Source organism: Glycine soja, chromosome 6 (genome assembly GCF_004193775.1).
Source record: "Glycine soja cultivar W05 chromosome 6, ASM419377v2, whole genome shotgun sequence".
Lineage (NCBI taxonomy): Eukaryota > Viridiplantae > Streptophyta > Magnoliopsida > Fabales > Fabaceae > Glycine > Glycine soja.
Genome location: NC_041007.1, coordinates 5396008 through 5416502, shown reverse-complemented (window position 1 = coordinate 5416502; position 20495 = coordinate 5396008). Strand labels below are relative to the sequence as shown.

The 20495-nt window shown below is 34.3% G+C and overlaps 3 protein-coding genes across 3 annotated transcripts; 2 read left to right on the top strand and 1 right to left on the bottom strand.

Annotated features, from left to right (window-relative positions):
* Nucleotides 1–4414: 4414 nt before the first annotated feature.
* LOC114414997 lies at nucleotides 4415–6740 on the bottom strand. The gene is made up of 3 exons (XM_028379477.1): nucleotides 6550–6740; nucleotides 5635–5866; nucleotides 4415–4948 (listed from the first exon to the last, which is right to left on the bottom strand). Exons 1-3 carry the CDS (start codon nucleotides 6705–6707, stop codon nucleotides 4652–4654), a joined length of 687 nt encoding a protein of 228 aa, XP_028235278.1. The 5' UTR covers nucleotides 6708–6740; the 3' UTR covers nucleotides 4415–4651.
* Nucleotides 6741–8733: 1993 nt separating this feature from the next.
* Nucleotides 8734–12225, top strand: LOC114414996 (protein OVEREXPRESSOR OF CATIONIC PEROXIDASE 3-like). The gene is made up of 4 exons (XM_028379476.1): nucleotides 8734–8968; nucleotides 9164–9553; nucleotides 10616–10924; nucleotides 11768–12225. Exons 1-4 carry the CDS (start codon nucleotides 8792–8794, stop codon nucleotides 11906–11908), a joined length of 1017 nt encoding a protein of 338 aa, XP_028235277.1. The 5' UTR covers nucleotides 8734–8791; the 3' UTR covers nucleotides 11909–12225.
* Nucleotides 12226–13803: 1578 nt separating this feature from the next.
* On the top strand, nucleotides 13804–19778 carry LOC114414994 (cellulose synthase A catalytic subunit 1 [UDP-forming]-like). The gene is made up of 14 exons (XM_028379475.1): nucleotides 13804–14044; nucleotides 14220–14415; nucleotides 14527–14705; nucleotides 14925–15042; nucleotides 15137–15326; nucleotides 15685–15951; nucleotides 16054–16399; nucleotides 16606–16743; nucleotides 16825–16950; nucleotides 17391–17603; nucleotides 17723–17987; nucleotides 18180–18376; nucleotides 18499–18849; nucleotides 18970–19778. The coding sequence occupies exons 1-14, from the start codon at nucleotides 13961–13963 to the stop codon at nucleotides 19552–19554; spliced, it is 3255 nt and encodes a 1084-aa protein (XP_028235276.1). The 5' UTR covers nucleotides 13804–13960; the 3' UTR covers nucleotides 19555–19778.
* Nucleotides 19779–20495: the final 717 nt, after the last annotated feature.

Genomic DNA, 20495 nt, shown 5'->3' with positions numbered 1-20495 from the left:
ATTCAATGAACGAAAAAAATGAGATACACTTTCAAAAGCTTTAGTTTCCCTTTTCCTTTCTTTTCAACCCAAGCAAGCATGTTTAAAGGTTTCCCTTTCTTTCCTTTGAAATAAATGGTTTTAGCTTTGGTTAACATGCAGGTCAAACACACATCCTCTCCCAAAGTTATATAATTGAGATCGATATATGTGCTACGTGGGAAATAACTAGGGATCTACGCGCAAAGCCTTTTTTTTAAATAAAAAAAAACCATTTTAACATCGATAAACACTTTTTTAATATCTTTGAAAATAACAAGACTGGATCACGAGTAATTAAATTAAAACATGGGTATAGTTAGAAGACAAATCATAACCAATGCTGTTAAGATATTGGTTAAGAAGTTAAAAAAGAAGAATTTTTTTATTTTTTTTTATTGAGATTCACCATACACGTTAAAGGATGTAGGATGGGGCCGAGCTTGCAACTTATTTTTCACCATATACGTACTCAATTCAAAGTGTTTGAATGTTAATATGTTACTCCTATTTTATTTATAAAAGAGTAATCTTATACCTCTTAACCAATCATACCTCACATAATTATAAATATTCTATTTTATAATAAAATTAATGGTATATATTTACAGCGATTATTCCCTGTGATTCGAGTCTGAGTTGGCCGGACGACGACAACAACAGGAATGACCCCAAGAATGGGAAATTGACAGTGGGATGTTAATGGGACGAGAAGGGCATTTATTAAAAGAGTATTTACCGATTTAAGAAGTATTTCTTAGTAGATAGAGTTGGGTAATAACAATGGGCTATGGTATGTGGGCGGGCCCATTTAACTGACAGTATATGCGGGTTTCAGTCCAACTTTTATCAGCTTATTTAGGACAATTACTTCCTGCACCTTTAAACTTGATTCTTGCACCTTTTAAAGCTTTCGGAAAGGTTATTCCAAAATATAAAATTACATTCTGGATTTGCCTTTTTAGAATATAAATTTTAGCTTCCAGCAAGGCTAATCCAAAATATAATTTTACATCCGAGATTAGGTGTTGGAAGCAATTATGGGAGTGTAGGAAGAAACCAAACTTGTTTAAATGTAGATCTATAGGTTGACTCATTTAGTCCATGGGTTAAACATGATTGATTTGTGAGTAAATAGACTAATTTTTTTAATCAACATAATATTTGTAAAATTAAATAATTATTTATTTATAAAATAGTTTTATATTTTTATTTGATAGTAGTATTATACTATTATTTATATCATTATTCATGTTCGTATGTCCTAATATAAAAAATATATATTCTGTAAATTTCGTCTCCAAAATCACTGTTAGAGTTGCAATGGGATCGTATATTATTTATAATATCAACGTGTCAATCTTTTTAACATAAAATTATTTGTATTATTTATATTTAGTTGTCGAATTACTGTAATAATATAAAAATAATAATTACTAGAGTGAGATTTAAAAAATATTTTTAACATTTTTTAGACTTTTTTATCTAACCAGCAGGCTAGTCCGCCAACCCATGAACAAAACATGAGCCAGTGCACATCAATAATTTCATAGCCCATTTATTTTTCAAGTCAATCTTATCTGACCACTTACTTATGGGTCTGAGTTGGCCCGTATATCCATCCATCTCTACTTACAAATATTTATTAAAATATAAAATTTTAAAGAAGTAAAAACTAAACTAAAAATAAAAATAACAATTTTGAAATAAATATTTATACTCAAAACAACTAAAACAAATTACTACTTTATATATTATAAGAGCATTAGAGTAACTTTAAATTGTGAATATCCATAGGTATTTATGGATATTTTACTATTCACTCCTATCTAGTTAATAAAAGGTAATGGGTTTTACTTGTAGGTATCCACATATGTGGGTTTTTTTGGGCATCCCTTGTTTATTCTCTTATTCAAAGAATTAATTAAAATTCTATTTAGAGCCTCTAACAAAAAAAAAATACACTATAATTTTTCCACTTTGTTTTGTAGAGAGGACACGGTAAGGAAATTTGAGAGGAGGGAAAGTAAACAAAGAAGATATTATAAAGCTCTCTCGCTTGGTAATGTAAAAATAGAGGAGGAGAATAAAAAATGAGTTTTATTTAAGTGTTCGGATCAAATTTAATTTAATTTAATTAAGGATCTTGCTAAATACACGCACTGTTTGCTAAGTGCACTCCATTCCATCTCTTTTTATTTTTATTGTCAATTATAACCTTTAAACCATGATTTACACACCCCCACGCTGTTGTTATTTCTTTAAACCATGATTTACACAGCTTTCTTTAAACCCCCTTGTTTGCATGTCGTGGTTCTCTCACAATGACGTGCTTGTCTTCGTCTTCTGCAACCCCACCATGTAAACGGCATTCCCCATCACAGGTCATCATCAACTTTCTTCCTTCGCATGTAATTTTTTGGAAATGTGGTTCTGCAGTTCCGTTCACTGCACTCCTTGATTCCTCTCATCTGAAAGGACAGTTTTTGACCAAACATAATTTCTGTCGGTTAAATATTAAATCAATAGGTTTTTTACTTCACCGTCATTTTGCTTCAATATTAAGTACTAATTTATCAAAATATATCGAAGAATCGAGAAGCTACAGTGCATCGCCTAACACAGCCACAAGTTGCACCGCTTTCCTTCACCGACATCACCGTCATTTAGATTCTTAAAAATGAAGTTGTTAGCATTAAACATATTATTATTTTATTAGAATGAGTTGCCTATAAAAGGCAGCCATGTTCCGCACTCTTAAACGAGTGAATTCAATCAAAATCAGTTGAGAAAAGTTCAATTCTCTTCCTCCATAAAGTGTATCAGTGTGGCAATTTCATCTATTACCTCTCATTTTAGTTTCCGAAGTGCAAGTGTAAAGTGGGTTTTTTTTTTCACTTATATCAATTTCAATTTTAATTTTGAGTGATGCAAAGCTAATTGTTTCTTCGAGTTTAAAGAGAAAACGCTTTTTATCCTTTCAATGAAAGGAAGAGGTGTAAAACAGGGTTTAAAAGAATAACACCAGCGTGGGGGTAAAAAAAGGATATAAGTGGCAAGAAAATCTTTATAGAGAAGGTAGGGGTGTACTTAGATCCAACCATACACTGGTTGGATAATGGGTTCTATTTTTTTAATAACCCAACTCAACTCTTAAAACATATCATATAATTAAATTTATTATATATAAATTAATTATTAAATAAAAACATTAATTTTTAACTGACATAATTTATTAAATTAAATTACTCATGATTTTTTTAAATTGTTATTTTATCTGTTCTAGTTTTGTTATTGTTTTTTCATTCTAATATAATATTTTATTTCTATATAAAATAAAAATATTGTATTAGTAATTGAAATTATTAGCAAAATTAAAATAAAATAAAATAAAATAAATAATAAGCTTTGAATTAAATAGTAGTAAAATAATTTTAATGGGTGGAATATGAATCAACAATGCATTATCCTTGGGGAAGAAATAATTAGTCTGAGTTAAAGCGCACAAACTTATCTTTAGAAAGAAAACACTCTCATTGTAGAGGTAAAATTACACTCCTCTCCCAAGATATGACAACTCATCAGTCAAAAAATCTCCGAACCTTCCAAACAGCTCTTGCTATCAAAAATAAGTTTTTATAAGAGAAAGAAGAAAAAATCGTAGAGAGAAAAAAAATCAAATTATCGTTATGCTCATGTGTTTTCTTCGAGAGGGGAGACAATAAATATATATAGACAATAAAATTATGAACTAACTTACAGGTATTAAAACAAACGTAATTAAAACAAAATTTTAGAAAAATAGAAAATCTGATTTTACTTAACAGATTCTAAAATAAATATTTTATTTTATAAAATAGAATTAATATAAGTAATATATATTTACAAATTTTAAATTATAAAAATATTTACTAACGGGGTGGGTAGGTCTCGCATGTAGAAGGAAAAGATTAACGAGATTGATGTGCTAGAAAATGTTCAAAGGTAATTGCCATGAACGGGTCTGTTCCAATAACTGTTGGATTATATACCGGGAAATTAGTATTATACTATTATTTAGAAAGTTTTCTTAAATTACATATATGAATTGAGTAGATTATTCATTTAATCACCGCTAGTATGTGAATGAAAGGGGCTATTTCAAATATTGGACGCATCGTTTGTCAAGCAATCAATTACTATTTATTAGTTGCTGAAGAAATATTTTCAAAACTGGGTAGAGGAATTGTCAAAAACTCCGACAATGCAAGTTTTTCTTTCCTTGAACAAATTAATGCGCTGTTCCCTTTGTATGGGATAGAGTAAAAAACTACATAATTATTTGCCTGTTGCTGAAATGTTTATGCATCTATGTTATTGTTTTATCATAAAACAACAAAAATATGTACTGGAAACAGAAGGATGCCAACTTTTAAGTTAGTATTCTAATATAACAACCACTTTGATGAATTGATTGATATCTAATAAATAATTTGGTAAGCCTCTTTCCCATCTACAAATCAACAAGCTCTCAATCAATTAAAAGGAACATAGTAAAATGAGATGGTAATAATTCTGGAAAAACTGAACTATATGTTCCAAAATGAATTTGGGAGGAAGGCATACAATTTTAACTTGTCAACATGAGTATCACTTATTTCAGCTTAGACTTGGATGAGTTCTTTAGTGGTCTTGCAGATGACCTGATAGGGGCTGACCTGACCACCTTCTTCACATCATACTTAACAGATGAGAAAGCACATATCATGGCGATCACCATTGTTGGGTAAACGTACACAGCTTTTGCAGGATCAGTATTTACTGGCTTTCCTAAAATCCCTTCTTTGACCAGCCCCCAAATTATAAGTAGGGACCCAAACATGCTCATTCTCCCGGGTTTTAGAATACCCACAAGTGCTCCGGCCACGGTGAAGTAGCTCCCTGCAAGAACCTGAAAACAATTGAAGTATTTTTTAGATGAAAAGTGGCAACAGAAACAGAAACCTAATGGAAAATGGAATCATGTGATACAATACAATTAATTTAAAAATCCACATGGCAGATGATGGTATATCCAATTGCACATAGACAAGAATAGCACGGAGTAATTATGGAGTATAGGAATTAAAAGCATCAAAATAAACATAGAAACAGAAACCCAATGGAAAAAGGAATCGTGTGATAAAATGCAATTAATTGAAAAATCCACAAGGCAAATGTAGGTATACCAAATTGCAAATAGACAAGAATAATAAGAACAACTATAGCACACATTTTATTAGGAATTAATGCCTCTTCAATTTACCAACAGAGTATTCTCATTGGCCAGAGGGTTTCCTTTCTTCCCTTGGGAAACAAAATTGCCTTGACAGCAAGTAAAACTGGCAATCTAATAATCATTTTTTGTTTAGCTATTCAACTTAGTAAAGACATCAGCCATTTCAAAACTAAATAGTCCACTCAAAATACTTGACAAGAGTAAGGCTCAAATTAGAAAAGATGGTTGCAACTTTTAATTTAATCTAACAACTCCAGAGAATGAGAAAGGAGGTTTAATTTAACTTTTAAGCCAGTATAAGAGACCTCAATAGACAATAATCAAAAGACAAAAGGTGTAGGGTGGTAAAATTGCCAAACCTCCAAGCGCTGAAGATCAGTTACCGCAGAAGCTTCCTTCACACTGGTCAAGTTATACAAGTCCAACAAATTATCCCAACTTGGAACAGTCATGTTGTGGATGAGGCCGTTCACTGCAGCCCCTGGGTACAGAAGGCCCTTCACAACAACAACAGGAAAGATCTCACTTGCAATTAATTGTGACGACGTGACATGCAAAGGGGTTGTACACATGCCAGATCTGCAAGTCACCCTGCAAAAATAACCAAAAAGAATCAATTTCAAACAAGCTCATTGCCACAACTTTTTTTTTTTTGGATAAAAGGGAAAGCAAACTCATTGCACAACCTATAGTATAGTTTTATCTACCGAGTTTAATTTGCAGAGTGTAAAGATTTATACACCATCAAGTAATCAGAAATCACTTTGTATATCACGATTAAAGTAATTTACATGACAGTATGTGAATGGATAATAATGTAAAAAACCTCCACACTATCAGTACATCCTAATTAAGTTATTTAACTACCATATAACAATATAAATAACGAGGTTATTAGATCGCAGAAGAAACTAAGTAAAATCGGTAGCATGTGTGTATGAAGATATCCAAGTCAACCATCAAATGATTAATTAATGATTTGAAAGTTGATATTAACCTTTTAAGTTTTAAGGTGGTTAACATAAAGGAAACCATCAATCAAATATTGATTTCGGTTAAATCGAACACATGTTTCTTTTTTTTCTCTCTTATTTCCCATTTTAAAAAAAATGTTGTCAGTCGTGGCCACAATTCAACTCTTGGATGAAGATGATTTCGAAAGTAATCACAAGATTTATGCATAAATTGGTGAGGCGTGCGTTTATTTGAGCAGATTCGGGAAGAACGAGTGCAGCCCGGTTGATCTAAAAAAAGGATTTGGGAGTTAGGAGTACCTGAAAAGAGGGATCTGAAAGATGATGAGAAGGAAGAAGATGCGAGCTGCTATTGAGGAAATGTTCTCGGTCCATTTCGACGATGCCTTGGGAGTTGCCATGGTGGAGACGGAGGATCTGAACTGAACCTTCTCGACGCTCTTTCTTCCCTGTGACATCTAACAGTAACAGGGTATCCATTTGTCATTTCCGCTACTTTATGTCTTTCTATTTCATAAACTTGTTTTATTAATTTGTCTTTACTGAGAAAAAAAATGATAAAATGCTAAATTACCTTTTTGTCCATCTTTTTATTTAATTGATTTAATTTAATCCTCTGTTAATAAAAAAGTTTGATTTGATTGCTTAATTTTCAAAATTGCATCAATGTTGTTCTTTCTGTCTAATTAATCATAAGAGTGCTAGTGAAATTGAATACGTACTACTTTCATACTTTGTGATTACGAACGTCAAATAAAAAATAAAATGTTTGAGTATAATGTTGAAATAGATTCAAACTGTAGAGAAATAAATAATTTTAAAAGGGTAGAGGCTACATTGGATCGACATTTTAAGTGGTTTATGATAAATCAATTTTATTGACTATTTGATCCATGCAATGCTCATAATTGTATTTTATGTCCTTCAATTTTTTTTCTTTCTCTCTCTTAAAATGAGGATTTAGACTTAAATTCAACCTAAAAAATTAGTAACTTATAGGATGAGCATTGTCTCTTTTAATATATTGACCTTATTTCTATACAAGTGAGATTTGAGTTTTTTCCCATACTCTCCAGTCTCCACCCTCCAATAGTTCCTCACCACTACATGCAATGATTCTCATCATCAGGTCGTCAATAACGTTGGCTTCATGACCACAACCACCATCACCTATAACATTGACGTTGTCGCAATCATCGGGAGCCCAAAACGTTCTAATCCCAACTCATAATTTGCTAAGGTCAATTTGGTGACAACTTTTCACTCAATAATTCTTCGAAGAAAACCATAAACAGACCCTCCTCTGATGAGGTAAAGGGAAGTTTGAAGCCCCAAAGTTTTGTTGGGAATCGTGCCTTTATGTTGACATCAAAATCGAACTTTTCTCAAAGGAAATGGAAGAGGCAAATGCAAAACCAAACAATGATCAAGACACATAAACAATGCCAATCCAATGGTGAATCTGGTTCTATTTGGTGGGTGAAATTTTGGGACTTGGTTACCATGGTGTAAGTTTGGGCATTTGCCATTGGTCTTGGGTTTGATGGGTGGAAAGATTTGAGGTTGTGGAAACTAGTTTTGAGGTGGGTGGGGAGAACAGAGTTGATGACAAATAATTGGTCCAAACTGCACAATATTTTGGGCTTTATGAGATGATTTCTTCGATGCTCACTCATTGTTTTAGTATAAGAAGTCATAGAATTCCACTATTGTTAGTGGAGATTTTTATGGTTTTTTATTGATCTCTTGGTGATGATGAAGAAGACAGTTGCTGGTCCATGAAGTTGAGCTCATCAATGCAGTCATCGATAATAAAGAGATTGTTGAAATAGGGGGCAGGAGAGGGGAGAGGGTGGAGGAGGCAAGGAAAAAAAAAATGAAACCTCAACATTAAAAATCATCTATAATGATAGTGAATGATGGTCGAAGATTTACTGGGAAGGGCCAGAAGAATCTAGTGTGGGATGGCATGCGATAACAAGAATAATTCAAGGATTAATATATCTAAAAATAATTTTTTCATATCTTATAATGCAAATATTTTTCTAGTAATTAAATATAAAAATTAATACAATTTATTGTAAAGTTTTAGATATCAATATTTTTTGTATAGTCCCGTGTATATTTTTATTTGATTTAAATAATACAATAATTAAATACAAAGTTCAGGCAACATTTTTTATAGTAAAATATGAATAAAAAACTAATTTTAAAGCAACAAAACAATTGAAATAAATTTTGAAATATTAAATATTTATCAGTTGAGTTTTAAGTTGATATATTTTAATAAAGTCTATAGATTAATTAGATATTTTAAATATTTAGGAATTATTTAACATAATTTTCAGTATTTATTTTGTGAAGATAATTTTCTTTTAATATTTGAAAGCCTACTTCACCATTTTTTTTCAAAAAAGAAGACTAATTCGTCAAAAATTAAAATGCTGGTTTACCGAATAAAAAAGTAGATAAATACATAAAACCTTACTCTGGTCTCATCACTCTCACAGTCCCAGCCCGAAGAAGAGAAGAGAAGAGAAGGATGGCTGTGGCTTTTCAGTGTTTATCATGTGCTCGGAGTGACCCCTTCCTCACCGCAAGCCAATCCCTCACTCTTCCTTTCCAACGCAAACCACTTTTTTGCTCTGTCCCTCTTTCCTCTCGCGCTCGCAATCTCTCTTCTTCAATTGTCGCCGCTTCTTCCAAAAAGAAAAACAAGGTCATTTCTTTACCTCCATTTCCTTTCTGCTTCTATCTCTTAAATTAATAAATAAATTGTATGTATGCTAAGTGTTTTTCGTTCTTTTTAATTGTCGATGAATATTTCTGCCTATCCTCCTAGCATTTTGATTTATGTGTGTTAAGGTTTTTTAATTTTCACTCTGAGTTAATTTTATTGCTTTAAATTTCACAGAAAAAAAAGTCTCATGATCATGTTACGAAGGACGATGACGATGGCGTGGACGCGTTTGAGCTGCTCTTCAAGCAACTCGAGGAAGATCTCAAACGCGGTGATTTGCCAGAAGATGATGATGAGATAACCGAAGAAGACATGGCATTGCTTGAACGTGAGTTGGAAAATGCATTGGGGGACTTTGATGCTGAATTGTTGAACTCGGATGTAATCGACATGGAAACTGGCACTGATTCAGAAAATGATGATGATGATGATGATGATGATGATGGTGATGGTGATGACGTTGAGAATGATGATGGTGGTGGAGATGAAAGGTCGCTGAACCTTAAGAGTTGGCAGATGAAGAAATTGGCTAGAGCTTTAAAAGCTGGCCGCCGCAAAACAAGTGTAAGTGTCTTGTTTCATTTGTTCGTTATTTTAAGAAATTGCCCTGTTCCAGCTTCGTTTGTGCTTAATTAGCTAACTATTTTAAATGGATAACCGATAAAAAATATGTTTTTGGGACCATAACTAAGGGTATATGGTATTGTCTTGGTTACCCTTGGCAGAGGTTAAGCGTGCTGATTTGTTCCCTACTTGAGGTGCTTGTATAATTTTGATAAATCACAATCTGTATGGGAAAATGTCAATTCTTTGTTTAAAGACTTTTATTCCAATACTGTTGGTTATATGATGCAATTTCTGATTTTATGGCCTCTTCTTGATAGTCGGTAGGCAGAAACTTCCTATAGCCTTGATTGATTGTTGAGACTTTCCAGGTCTAGCTGCTAGCTTACTGAATGGCCTGGGGTTCTGAATTTCTGATTAAGGGCAATTGATACTAGTTAGAGCAGAGGATCCCACTTTAATTTGCAAGCCCCTTGACTTCAACATGAAGTTATTTCCATTTTTGTTGAAATACTGAGATTAAAATCGTGGCTTGAATTTTGCTTGAAAGGGAGCAAATTTGAAGGTAGTTTTTATGTGTTCAGATGATGAAGAAGATGCTGGGAAAATACGAGAAAATCTGTAACCTAAGGTGTGAAAAATCCTGGTTCACAGAACTGCAACGAATATTTTGTTAGCCCAATATGCAAGAAGGAGGAGGAAGAAGAAGAAAGAGAAGTTTTCTTTTTCAGTACATCTACAAAACTTTTGGGATTATATATATAAGTGGATATTAATGGATCGGTCAAAATAGGATTAAACTAGATTGGTAAAATAAGGTTGAAGAGTAAATTGAGTTGAACCAAGTCAAAAACTTTTTGACTCCCCAAAAGGTTTAAACTTTAGATAAGATAAATTTTCTGGTGGAAATTTTTGTTTTCTCCTCATGTGAGGGATTGCCATAGATGGGTGAATTCCTTTTATTGTCATGCAGACTTAACATGAAAGACACTATTGTCAGGACACCCCCTTGTATCAACATCAGGATTTCATACCTCTAATTCGCTTTTTAACTTGTTGCAGATAAAAAATCTTGCTGCTGATCTTTGTCTTGACAGGGCTCTTGTTCTTCAAATGCTTCGTGACCCTCCTCCAAATCTTTTAATGATGAGTCTAACAATACCTGATGAACCCGCAACGACTGTAGTATCACTTGAAACTAAGCCCAGCGAAATTGTTCATAAAGAAACAAGTATTGATCATGCGGAACCTGAACCCAAGGCTAAAGTACCTGTTCATACCTTGCAACGTAATTGGCATGCTCAAAAGCGATTGAAAAAGGCCCATGTTGACACTTTGGAGAGAGTTTATAGGAGATCAAAACGACCCACTGTAAGTAACATTTGCCATACTTAAACATTACAAGTTTTGTGATGGAAGATCTTCTGTAACTAATCTTCTGATTTATTCACTCCATTTTTTCTCTTTTACTAGCAACTTCCTCTTGAGTCAATAGTTTCAAGGGGGAAACTTCAAATAATGCATGACTGTACGGCTGGTACTGGTATTGAGGTTTTAAGCAAAACAATTAAGATGTCTAATACTGTAATTTAATACCTTTGTGTTTCATGATTCTGTGTCATAATTTTGGTTGGGAAATTTTATGACATGTGCTACAATTGCTAAAATGAAAGTTAATCAGTGGTTCTCATTCTCAGTGCTCAAAGGTAAATGTTCCATGTTAATATCAGAGAGATAGAGACTTCACTCCCTCTCTGACCTCTGTCATAAACACTAAATATGCACATGTTCTTATCTTTATTTGCCCCAAATAAAAGTGAAAAAAAGGGGCAGACAAAGAAAAAAAAGCCTGCTCAAATCAAACTGCTCTGTTTTCTAATTTCCATTACTATTACTTACTAACATGATATGTTGCATTTGGTAATAGGCTAATGGCAACACGAGTCTTTCTAGTGATTATAAGAATAAAACTTGAATGTTCTTTTGGTGTTGTTTTTAAAATCAAAATTGGAGTTTTATCGTGGTAATTTGCATAACAAAAGGTTTGTATTAAAAGTCAACATGAGTGAAACTCTATTTTGATTGGAGAATAACCCTAAAAACACCTAAGCAACTGCATATAGATTTTTTCATTATTATCATTTTGTAGTTTTCATTAAAGCATTTTTTTTTAACTTCGATACTGTTTTCTGTCTGCCTTGAATCACAATGCAGAATGCAATGATCAGTAGTATCGTACATGTAACAAACATTCCTCGAAAAAAAGTTGTTAAGTGGTTTGAAGACAAACGTGCTGAGGAGGGAGTTCCAGATCGTCGTGTTCCTTACCAGCGCTCTGTTCCTGAAACTGCATGAAGATTTTAACTTCTTTGATCTGCTTTTATATTGTAGGCTATGTGAAAAATGTTACAATTGTATAGCAAGCTACGTTTCACTTTCACCAACCCTGGTCATGTTTTGAGGGTTAGTTATGCGAAGAAGTAGAAGTGACATAAGTGATCATTGGTTAATGGTTATGACACTGACTATTGAAAATAGGGCTGCAGTTCCCTGATACTATGTGCATTTTTTGGTCCTTTGCTTCTTATCTCAAATACTAAGAAGGGGTTCTCTAGTTCTTTGTCATGTAATAGTCTTTTGAGAAGATTAATATAATTTATTCTTAAGCATTACGCCATGTTGCCCAAGGGTGATCTACCCCGATATACACACACTAGATTGAAAAGGTTGTGTTAGCGAAAGCTCCACCGACTCCTCTGAGATGATATATAATGATTGATCTCCCTTTTCTTTTCTCTGCCTAAGAAATGCAGATACAGAGATGTGCTGCTTCGAGTAATGGGCGTGATAGTATTGGAAAAAGTTAAGATTTTAAATACAACACAAAAATTACTTAAATTTATTTTAATTCATTATTAATTTTGGATTCATATTAATTATAATTTTTTTTTCTAACATGAAATTAATATTTGTATAAAATAAATTTTGAATTCGAAATCAATTCTTCAACCTGCAACTAAGATTCTTTAGAGTTCAAATATGATTGCACCTCTATACAGTTTAAATCCAACGGTTATATTAAAGTTTTATTTTCATAATTTTTTTATGACACAAATCTTTTTTTTTTACTGCTTAAATCCTTAATAATTATTTGAGGCATAAATAAACTATTATTTATTAGAATAAATTATTGAATACAATTATTAATGCAGTGATATAAATTGCACAACAACTTTCGACGTATGCAATTTATAGTATTATTCTAATCCTACATATGCTCACAATGGGCATACTTTTAAACGTGTAAGCTCTTTTTTTAATTATTAATTAGGGTGTGTAAGCTCCTTTATGAATTAGTGTAAAGTGTAGTTGGTGGTAGAAATCCGAAAATAATGTTTTACATAAAGTTTTGTACAAATTCTTTCAAGCCGCACTCCATTCAAAACCTTATTACATTGTTTTTCTAATAGTACACAAGCAAAACATTCTTAGAAAATTAAAGATGTTCTTTTTGTATTTTGCTTTCACTCACAAAATAAAACTAGATTTTAAATGGGCTGGTTCACATTGGGTTTTGTTTCAAAATATCATCTTTCTACCACAACAAATGAACTCTATCAGAAAAACTCTATTCAAATTATACGTGATGTCAACTTATAAAAAAAAAACTTGTAAATATTATTTATACAAACAAATATTTTCTATCTATACAAATAATTTCTTATTTAATCATATATTTAAAATATATAAATTTAATATACATGATATTATATAATTTAATAAAATTTAGATATAATTAAAAATATCACTTCACTGATTTGACAAATAATTTCATTTGTCGGTCACTCATAATATTATTACAAGGACAGCAAATTATTCAGCATTAGTTGTAACGGTCCAGTTATTATATTTGTAATAAGGTTAGATCTGTAATTTGATCGACGATGGAGCACATTTGTAAAATCGCGTGGCACCGACAGCCGGTGAGAGGAAAAACGGGAGCAACCGGTAATAACTCGGACAGCCTGGTGCCACTTCAGGAAATATTCCACATGCCAAACTCCACATCGCTTGGCGTCTCTTTCACAGCGGTTAACACGTGTTCTCACGTGATTGGATGAATTCAGAAGAAGACAAAGTAGAAGCTGAGCTTAGCCGCATAAGCCAGAGCTTACACGGCTTGTGAAGAACACCGGGAACGGGTTCATCCGGTAAAGTAATAACCATAAAACAGACAGTGAGAGAGAGAGTCTAGCCAGCTAGCTGGAGTCTGCAAGTGAAGAGAGAGATGGCGTATTGAATGGGCGAAGATTTTCACGCTTTGCTTTTGCCTCCAAATTGATCTCTCTCTCTCTCTCTCACAATCTTTGATCTGAAGCGATTAAGCGAAGCACTTTTTCTGTTAAAATGGAAGCAAGTGCGGGAATGGTCGCAGGTTCGCATAAGCGAAACGAGCTCGTTCGGATTCGCCACGATTCTTCTGACAGCGGGGTGAGTCTAACACACTCTCTCCGTAACAATGTTGTTCTCGTTTTCTGCGTCTGCGTCAGATCTGATTTTCACTTTAGCGTTTTTTTGCTTTACTTAGTTCGATCTTCGAGTTTTTATTTAATTAAGTAATGAATTAAAATAATTCTGACTTAGTGCGATGCTTTTAAATCTCTAGTCTAAACCCTTGAAGAGTTTGAATGGGCAAATCTGTCAAATATGCGGTGATACTGTTGGATTAACTGCCACCGGTGATGTGTTTGTTGCTTGCAACGAGTGTGCTTTCCCTGTGTGTCGTCCTTGTTATGAATATGAGCGAAAGGATGGGAACCAGTCTTGTCCACAGTGCAAGACTAGATACAAGAGGCACAGAGGTAGGTTTGTGAGCTTGTTTACTTGTTTTTTTTTTTTTTTATTACAATTACAATGATGTATTGTGATTGAGTTTTGATTTGAACGAGATGATTGTGGATATTATTTATTAGGGAGTCCTCGAGTGGAGGGTGATGAAGATGAAGATGACTCTGATGATATCGAGAATGAGTTCAATTATGCCCAAGGAAAAGCCAAGGCCAGGCGCCAGTGGGAAGATGACGCTGACCTGTCGTCGTCTTCTAGACGCGAATCTCAACAGCCAATTCCCCTCCTCACCAATGGCCAAACGGTACTAATCTATTCAACTGTTTTATGGTTTCCATATGTGCTACATTTGTTTCTAATTATTGCCTAAACTATTGATCTCTCTATTACTTACTCTAATTACTTTTTCAAGTGCGTCTAATTGCCTAGATATTGCATGCGTTTTTCTTTCATCTTTTATGCTGACTGCTGGCCGGGAGAGTAATATAACCCTCTGATCTCATTTTTAATTTAATATGATCAGATGTCTGGTGAGATTCCGTGTGCCACACCTGATACTCAATCTGTGCGAACTACTTCAGGTCCTTTGGGCCCATCTGAAAAGGTTCACTCACTTCCCTATGTTGATCCAAGGCAACCAGGTATAGAGTTAACTTGAAGTGATGCTACAATATGATATTTCTTATTTCATGGTTATTATGAAATTTATATTTGACCAAATCTTTGTTATTACAGTTCCAGTAAGAATTGTGGACCCATCAAAGGACTTGAATTCTTATGGTCTGGGAAATGTTGACTGGAAAGAAAGGGTTGAAGGTTGGAAGCTCAAGCAGGAGAAAAATATGGTGCAAATGACTGGTAGATACACTGAAGGGAAAGGTGGAGATGTTGAAGGAACTGGTTCTAATGGAGAAGAACTTCAAATGTAAGCCACTTATGCCATTTTCATTGATGTTTAATAACTAGATCATAATTTGGAAAGTATTGCAGAAATCTTTGATAATGTAAGTTAGACAATGAATTTTTTTTCTTTGCATAGCATTCTAGGTCATTAATGGTGTTTCACATTCTCTGTTACAAAGATTGCATTTTAGTTCCCTGTCATTGTAGGATAGATTAGTACTTGTGTTAGTGTTACATCATTTTTGGGGGATTACAGGTCTAAATTCTTTTTAATGAAATTCATAACTTGCAGGCAGAATATACTAGCTTTCAATATTTATGCAGTTTGAATTTCATTTCTTCTATTTTAAGTTAAATAGTCAAATTTTTTTTCCTGACAGGGTAGATGATGCTCGACAACCTATGAGTCGTGTTGTGCCAATTCCTTCATCTCAGCTGACACCTTATCGTGTTGTTATCATCCTCCGGTTGATTATTCTTGGTTTCTTCTTACAATATCGTGTAACTCACCCTGTGAAAGATGCATACCCCCTGTGGTTGACATCAGTTATTTGTGAGATTTGGTTTGCCTTATCCTGGCTCTTGGATCAGTTTCCAAAATGGTCTCCCATTAATCGTGAGACTTATCTTGAACGACTTGCTTTAAGGTCCGTGTTGCTCATTTTATTCATGTTTTGTTTGGCTTCGCATCTTGATTTAACTATAATGTGTCATTTTCTATGTCACTAATCTTAGCATGTCTTGTTTAGGTATGATCGTGAAGGAGAACCATCACAGTTAGATCCTGTTGATGTGTTTGTTAGTACAGTGGATCCCCTCAAAGAGCCGCCTCTTGTAACTGCAAACACTGTTTTGTCTATACTTTCTGTTGATTACCCTGTCGACAAAGTTTCCTGCTATGTATCAGATGATGGTTCAGCTATGTTGACCTTTGAAGCACTATCAGAAACAGCTGAGTTTGCAAAGAAGTGGGTGCCTTTTTGCAAAAAGCACAATATTGAACCAAGAGCCCCAGAGTTTTATTTTGCCCAGAAGATTGATTACTTGAAGGACAAGATTCAGCCCTCATTTGTAAAAGAGCGACGAGCAATGAAGGTTGTTCTTTGAGGCATTGTGTTTCCACTTCCAGTTAAATATTTATATCTAGACATTTATAATAATCCCATGTAAAAACTTTGTTGACAAAGCATGATGTTCCATAACTTGAGCATGTTAATCTTCTTTACTACCCTCCACCCATGGCCTGTAGTGTTTGGTACATGAGTATAGGAAATTAAATATAGATATTTTTTGCTTATCAGAGGGAATATGAAGAATTCAAAGTACGGATCAATGCCCTTGTAGCCAAAGCTCAGAAGATGCCAGAGGAAGGTTGGACAATGCAGGATGGAACTGCTTGGCCTGGAAATAATCCTAGGGATCATCCGGGAATGATTCAGGTATTACCATTTTCTTCAAAGTGCACGAATAATCTTTTTCCCTTTGTTATATTTTCAAGTTGTAATTTTTGTTTTGTGCAGGTGTTTTTAGGTCATAGTGGGGGGCTGGATACAGATGGAAATGAGCTGCCTAGACTTGTTTATGTTTCTCGTGAGAAGCGACCAGGCTTCCAACATCACAAGAAGGCTGGAGCTATGAATGCTTTGGTTTGTTAAACTGAAGCTTCTATTTATGTTTTATGAAATTGCTGATTTATACTTTTCTTAATGTCTTTGTCCTGTGTCTTGTTTCACTCTTATCAAGTTTATGACTTTTATGTAGCAGTGGGTTTTACTCTTTTACTTGTGTTTATGTCAGAACTAAATAGATATGGAAAATAACCTACAAACTGATGGTGTGATTCAACACGGCACAATGATAGAGTAGCAACTATTTGTAACAAGTTTTCTAATCTGCTTTAGGATGTGAACGATGTTGGTAGTTGATCATGTGGATTTTGTATTTGAGTTAGTAGAAGAAATTATTACTGTTCCTTCTGCAAATCAATTATACATTTCCTTTACTGTGCCAAGGTTGGCCATGATGGTTGTGGTTTTTATTTACCAGTTTGAGCATATCTAACCTTGGTTTATCTTGTGTGATGTAGATTCGAGTTTCTGCTGTCTTGACCAATGGTGCATATCTTCTGAATGTGGATTGTGATCACTATTTCAATAATAGCAAAGCCCTCAAAGAAGCCATGTGTTTCATGATGGATCCTGTTATTGGAAAGAAGACATGCTATGTGCAATTTCCTCAGAGGTTTGATGGCATTGACTTGCACGATCGATATGCCAATCGCAATATTGTGTTCTTTGATGTATGTATCACTTTATTTTTGTGTCATTTATTTAAGTTGCCAAATTGAAAACATTTTCTTTGTTTGCATTGCTCATCAGTGCTTTGGCTGAATTTCATTTCTTTTTTTGTACCTGTCAGATCAACATGAAAGGTCAGGATGGTGTTCAGGGCCCAGTCTATGTGGGAACTGGTTGTTGTTTCAATAGGCAGGCTTTGTATGGTTATGATCCTGTTTTGACTGAGGAAGATTTGGAACCTAACATTATTGTAAAGAGTTGTTGGGGTTCTAGAAAGAAGGGAAAGGGTGGAAATAAGAAGTACAGTGACAAGAAGAAAGTGATGGGCAGAACTGAATCCACTGTACCCATATTTAATATGGAAGACATAGAGGAGGGTGTTGAAGGTATGCTGTTATGAAAAAACTCTTGTTTATGCATATAAAATTTTGTGTGGGCGGCTCAATATTTAAGCGAGGCTTCCAACATCACAAGGAGAATCCACTGTACCCATATTTCTTGTAATTTTATTGCCCCCTATATTCCATTGATCAACTTTACTGGTAACTTATGCGAATTTGCAATGTGTCTTTTTTCAGGTTATGATGATGAAAGGACACTACTTATGTCTCAAAAGAGCTTGGAGAAGCGTTTTGGTCAGTCTCCAGTTTTTATTGCTGCCACTTTCATGGAGCAGGGTGGCATTCCACCTTCAACAAACCCTGCAACTCTTCTTAAGGAAGCGATCCATGTCATCAGCTGTGGCTACGAAGACAAGACAGAGTGGGGAAAAGAGGTGAGCATGTCAATTTATCATTTTGCTCTTCATTCCTGTCCTCTGATATTAAGGAAATATGAGATTCAACATTAATGAGTAGCTTGTTTAGATATTAATTAAACATTTTCTGGCTTCACCAGATTGGATGGATCTATGGCTCTGTGACAGAAGATATCTTGACTGGGTTCAAGATGCATGCTCGTGGTTGGATTTCCATCTATTGCATGCCACCTCGCCCAGCATTTAAGGGTTCTGCTCCTATCAATCTTTCTGATCGTCTCAATCAGGTGCTTCGGTGGGCCTTAGGTTCAATTGAGATCTTTCTTAGCAGGCATTGTCCCTTGTGGTATGGCTACAATGGGAAGTTGAAGCCTCTGATGAGGCTTGCTTATATCAACACCATTGTCTACCCATTTACCTCAATCCCATTGATTGCTTACTGTACGCTTCCTGCATTCTGTCTTCTCACAAATAAATTTATTATTCCTGAGGTAAATGATTTCTATCTCTTTTTTTGCTGATAAATTTATAATTCTTGATGTGATCTAATTGTCAATGTGAACTTTCTAAATTTTGGAAGTCCAATTAACATTTTGGTTAATCTTATGCAGATAAGCAACTTTGCCAGCATGTGGTTCATTCTTCTCTTCGTCTCCATTTTTACCACTTCAATTCTTGAGCTTAGGTGGAGTGGGGTCAGTATAGAAGACTGGTGGAGAAATGAACAATTCTGGGTTATCGGTGGGACATCTGCGCATCTTTTTGCTGTGTTCCAGGGGCTTCTTAAAGTGCTTGCTGGGATCGATACAAATTTTACTGTTACATCAAAGGCATCAGATGAGGATGGTGACTTTGCCGAGCTTTACGTGTTTAAATGGACATCACTTCTCATCCCTCCTACAACGGTGCTTATTGTGAATTTGGTAGGGATTGTTGCCGGGGTGTCCTATGCCATAAACAGTGGTTACCAGTCTTGGGGTCCACTATTTGGCAAGCTGTTCTTCGCTATCTGGGTCATTGCCCATCTATACCCATTCTTGAAGGGTCTCTTGGGCAGGCAAAATCGTACCCCAACCATTGTTATTGTTTGGTCCGTTCTTCTTGCTTCAATATTCTCCTTGCTGTGGGTGAGGATTGATCCCTTCACCTCTGACTCCAACAAATTAACCAATGGTCAATGTGGTATCAACTGTTAGTTCTCTTGTAAGATTCATGACAAGGTTGCTGTCGTGTATATAGCAAGAATTTTCAGCCTATCAAGGTTGTCTGGAGGATTGAACCCCTGAAATAGATGGGAATGTACCCTCTCTGTTTCTATTATTTATATTTATTTATCTACATGTTCCTTACAAGAATAATCAGTCATGTTGAGGTGTATGTTATATTTTTTTCCCACTGAATATAAATTTGTTTATGCGAATATTTAATGAAAGCCAACAAGGTCCTGTGTTTTGTTCTTTAACATGTCCTCTTATTTGTTAATTGTTCTCTATCTACAGACTGCACTACTAGGACGGGGCAAGAACCCAACATGTCCTCAATTTAGAAATTAGTGACAATTATTGAGTATACACAATTGTTTCAGAATTAAGCTAGATTATATATATATATATATACACACGTTGTGTGCACACCTAAATAATTTTTCAACAGTATCTTTAGAACAGTAGTTCAAAAATCAATAATTTTTTATATTAAAGATTAAATAAATAATTCGTTTAATTTTGTAATAAAAACTGGTCACTGTTAACTGTTGCTGAAATTTTTAAGAATAATGGCCTGACGTTATTATATCATGAATACTGGGATCAATACCTCTGTTCCCATGAGACCAGAATATAGCAACCTGTTCAGAAAACCAAGGTAAATGTCCTCTTTAAAATGTTTTATCCTTTGTTTTAGGCCTTTAGTCTACATAACAGCAATTATCTTGGACACGTTAGGTTTTAAAAAATTGCTGGGGAATTCACAAAAGAGTTGGTGACTACAATTACTGAAGATGACTAGGAATATAAAATGGCCTAGAAAATCACAAGTTTTAGGCCTTTAGTCTACATAAAAGCAATGTGTTGTGAAGATATGTTACTAAGAATTTAGCGAATTGGTCCTTTGCTGAAAACTTTATGGTCTGCAACAG

Excerpts from the sequence above, each read along its gene's own strand:
- LOC114414997 (XM_028379477.1), bottom strand. The coding sequence starts at position 6,707 with ATGTCACAGGGAAGAAAGAGCGTCGAGAAGGTTCAGTTCAGATCCTCC. Across the intron at positions 5,867-6,549 it reads TTTCAGATCCCTCTTTTCAG|GGTGACTTGCAGATCTGGCA; the intron begins GTACTCCTAACT and ends TTATTTTTGCAG. Across the intron at positions 4,949-5,634 it reads CTGATCTTCAGCGCTTGGAG|GTTCTTGCAGGGAGCTACTT; the intron begins GTTTGGCAATTT and ends AATTGTTTTCAG.
- LOC114414996 (XM_028379476.1), top strand. The coding sequence starts at position 8,792 with ATGGCTGTGGCTTTTCAGTGTTTATCATGTGCTCGGAGTGACCCCTTC. Across the intron at positions 8,969-9,163 it reads CTTCCAAAAAGAAAAACAAG|AAAAAAAAGTCTCATGATCA; the intron begins GTCATTTCTTTA and ends TAAATTTCACAG. Across the intron at positions 9,554-10,615 it reads CTGGCCGCCGCAAAACAAGT|ATAAAAAATCTTGCTGCTGA; the intron begins GTAAGTGTCTTG and ends AACTTGTTGCAG.
- LOC114414994 (XM_028379475.1), top strand. The coding sequence starts at position 13,961 with ATGGAAGCAAGTGCGGGAATGGTCGCAGGTTCGCATAAGCGAAACGAG. Across the intron at positions 14,045-14,219 it reads ACGATTCTTCTGACAGCGGG|TCTAAACCCTTGAAGAGTTT; the intron begins GTGAGTCTAACA and ends TTAAATCTCTAG. Across the intron at positions 14,416-14,526 it reads TAGATACAAGAGGCACAGAG|GGAGTCCTCGAGTGGAGGGT; the intron begins GTAGGTTTGTGA and ends ATTATTTATTAG.